This window comes from Salvia miltiorrhiza, chromosome 1 (genome assembly GCF_028751815.1).
Source record: "Salvia miltiorrhiza cultivar Shanhuang (shh) chromosome 1, IMPLAD_Smil_shh, whole genome shotgun sequence".
Lineage (NCBI taxonomy): Eukaryota > Viridiplantae > Streptophyta > Magnoliopsida > Lamiales > Lamiaceae > Salvia > Salvia miltiorrhiza.
This window is the reverse complement of record NC_080387.1, coordinates 8658607-8661852: the sequence shown is the minus strand read 5'-3', so window position 1 is coordinate 8661852 and position 3246 is coordinate 8658607. Positions and strand designations below refer to the sequence as shown.

Sequence of the window (3246 nt, the reverse complement as noted above, 5' to 3'; positions counted from 1 at the left end):
ACAAGTTTAATATGAGAAGATCTAAAGTTTTAATGAATGTATGCTACGAGAATATGTAAATGCAAAAAGAATCTAGACAAGAGATTATTCCTGTTTTAGAATGATATTTAATGTTTGTTTGCAATCGTATGTATGTTATTATAATATGCAGCGAAAAAAGTTTTGATTTTTGTTTTTTTGTAAATGAGTAGGCAAAACTTGGACATGGCTCCTTTGTACACAAATATAGATGCACTGGTCACGCACAAAACAAATCAAGCGTTGAAAGTACGGTTTGTGAGAGTTTATAGCAGATATGCTCCTGGATCAAAGACTAAAATATCTCGGATAGAATGTGTAGTTCATGATGAGCAGGTTATCAAAGTTTTGCCCCTTTTTTATCTGTTCATGTTGATATAATATACATGTTCACTTGCATATAATTATCCCTTAATTTCTTACCGATATACCTTTTATAAAGTAGGCTCTACTGATGTACTTTACCAATCTCTGGTAATTTCTTGTTGCATAATAATTTACATGTTAATACAATTGCAGGGAACTAGGGTACAATTAACTGTACCACAGAAGTTGAAAAAACAGTTTGGAAACAAATTTAAAGAAGGTTCAGTGTATCAAGTTATGAACTTCATGGTGAAAAACAATGGTCCCAAGTTTAAGGTAACAGATCATTTGTACCGACTGGAACTAACCCCCGAACTATGATATCGGAGGTGTTTCGTAAGAATTTTCCCAACTGTATGTTCTCATTCAAGACATTTGAGGAGATATTACAGTTGAAGAACACTGATCAAGTAGGAATGTTTGGTATGTGCATTTCTGTGGTAATTGTGGTTCTAAATACTACTTGTGTGTATACTGAATCTTCATTGTTTTGTAGATGTCATTGGAGTGATTAATGGCAAAGGATTTGTGAAGAATGACTCAGAGTCAAAGATGGTTGAATTAAAATTGGAGGACCAGAAGTATATATTCATCTTTATTGATCTTTTCACATTATAATTTGTTTTATAGTTACCTTATATTATTGTATATCCCCTTTGCCTTTATTTTCCAGTCAAAACCAGATTTATTGTACTCTATGGGAGGGCTTTGTGGATGCTTTCCTCAGCCAAGCTGACCCTCATGATCACAGAGCTCATATCATAATTGTTCAGCTTTGCAGACCTAACTTTTATAGAGGTATTTATTGAAATCAATAGTCTGTGTGATGTGTTGTGGATAACTATAATACTTAATTATCATTGTATTTTGGAGAAATGCGTGCAGCTACATCTTATAATGCTTCTAGGATTTTTCTAAATGCGGATCTTCCAGAAATTCATGAATTCAGGAAGCAGTAAGTATTTAAGGAATGTCTGTTATTGATAGGTTTTATTTTTGTTTTTTGTTATTTTTTAGTAATTCATTGTTTGTGTGGAAGTGAAGGATTGCTGGGAATGAATCATATCCAGAAAAGCTCGAATTGACATTTGACAAAGGTTATGTTGAAAAAGATGATTTTCTGAATGGAAATATAACTGTTAAAACACTTGATGACATTTTCTGTACTCAGGTAATGGATATACTATTGGTAAATAGGTATAAAATTTTAGTAGTTATGTTCATTGACAAAAACGCAGTTTCTTCCTATGAGTTTTGGCAGGGGGGAGCACTGGATCTGTGCTAAGGTTGATAGTGTTGATTGCTACTCCCAGTGGTGTTATGATGCGTGTAGGAAATGTACTCGCAAAACTGTGAAATTAAGTGGGAGGTTTTATTGTTCACACTGTGACAAGTATGATAGTGTTGTCAACAAGAGGTTATGTTTTGTATATTTTTATGCAACTGTTATTTATGTTCATTACTCAATTTTGATGAAGTTAAGAAAAGCATGTTTATTTTATTTGTATTGATATATTTTAATATATTATAGGTACCATCTGCTTTTGAATGTTGTGGATTCTACCAACAATGCATGTTTGTTGGTGTGGGACAAAGATGCAGTTGCATTGATTGAAAAAAAAGCTTCTGAAATATCTATGGATGATGAAGAGGCTGCAGATCCTAAAATTGTGCCAAAGGAAATTGATCGGGCATTGATTGACATAATTATTATGTTTAAAATTTCAATGAAATCAGAATCATCATTTCTGGATGATAAGCCCTATACAGTGTTGAAAACTTATACAGATCAAGTTGTGTCTACTCATTTCTGGGAGGAAACTGATGGTGGGGTGGCTGTACCCCTGAATGATCCGTCTGAGGAAGCTTATTTGGAGCACTGTGAATCCCTATCTCAAATTACTGATCTCACAGTGAATGAAGGGTGGGGTATTCAGTGCTTATGTAATTTAATTGATATAACTTTAAAGTAATTTTGTTATTCTAATAGTTTTCATGTTCTGAAATAGGATTATGGAGATGGGTTGTCTATGCCTATCACTGCTGCACTTACAGGGGGGTCTGTTTCATCAAAAAATAATGACATGAGTACTGAAGTATCCTATGTTGAAGATGAAGCATCTCTCACAAAGAATAGAACAGATGAAGTATTAAAGGATAATACTTTTATTGAAGCTGATGTTTGTGTGATGCCTAGCCTTGTAGATGTTCTGTCTATGATAGGTGGTGTGGAAGATTGTGTGTCTTTGTCACAGGATAATGATTTCAATATGGGTGGAAGCTGTATTAAGGTATTGAATAGTATCTGTATAATATTTGTATTTTTTTTGTTAATAAAAGTTACTTATGTATACTCTGTAACATTTGTGTTTTATTGAAATAGGCTTCTGGGGATGTGCTGAATACCCCAGTCAATGTTCCAGTTGGAGAGTATAATGTGGGTGTTGTGGAGGATTTTGTGACTTTTCCGCAGGATATTGATTTGAATATGGGTGGAAGCTTCACTATGGTATTGTATAGTTTGTGTATATTTATTTTTATATTTTTAAGTTGGAGATTAATTTGTTATTTTAACTCTATTGCAATGAAATAGTGGAATTTGAAGAAGATTAACAAGAGAATTTTTTTGAGGAAATCCTACAATCTACTGCTCCATCGATAGGTGCAATAGAGCAAAATAAGAAGGATTTGGAGGTGAAGAGGCCAGCTAAAGCATGTATGAAGCTATCCTTTGTCTCCCCTGTGTTGAAAAATGGCATTCCAACTGCTTGTTTAAATGCTGCTGATATTGAGATTGAAGCTGAGAAATGGAAGCATGCTATAATATTGTATGTTGTTGGGGATTCGCCTACTATTTCTTAA

The 3246-nt window shown here is 33.6% G+C and overlaps 1 protein-coding gene across 1 annotated transcript; it reads left to right on the top strand.

The window, feature by feature from the left end:
* The first annotated feature begins 204 nt into the window (after positions 1 to 204).
* LOC131015057 (uncharacterized) lies at positions 205 to 3246 on the top strand. The gene is made up of 12 exons (XM_057943296.1): positions 205 to 354; positions 538 to 660; positions 756 to 807; positions 881 to 965; positions 1058 to 1182; positions 1270 to 1339; positions 1429 to 1555; positions 1623 to 1801; positions 1916 to 2297; positions 2394 to 2675; positions 2768 to 2909; positions 3047 to 3246. Exons 1-12 carry the CDS (start codon positions 205 to 207, stop codon positions 3244 to 3246), a joined length of 1917 nt encoding a protein of 638 aa, XP_057799279.1.

What these genes read in the sequence shown, in the direction of transcription:
- LOC131015057 (XM_057943296.1), top strand. Translation starts at nt 205, where the DNA reads ATGGCTCCTTTGTACACAAATATAGATGCACTGGTCACGCACAAAACA. An exon ending in ATGACATTTTCTGTACTCAG is followed by an intron (nt 1,556 to 1,622) that starts GTAATGGATATA and finishes ACAAAAACGCAG; the next exon opens with TTTCTTCCTATGAGTTTTGG. An exon ending in GATAGTGTTGTCAACAAGAG is followed by an intron (nt 1,802 to 1,915) that starts GTTATGTTTTGT and finishes AATATATTATAG; the next exon opens with GTACCATCTGCTTTTGAATG.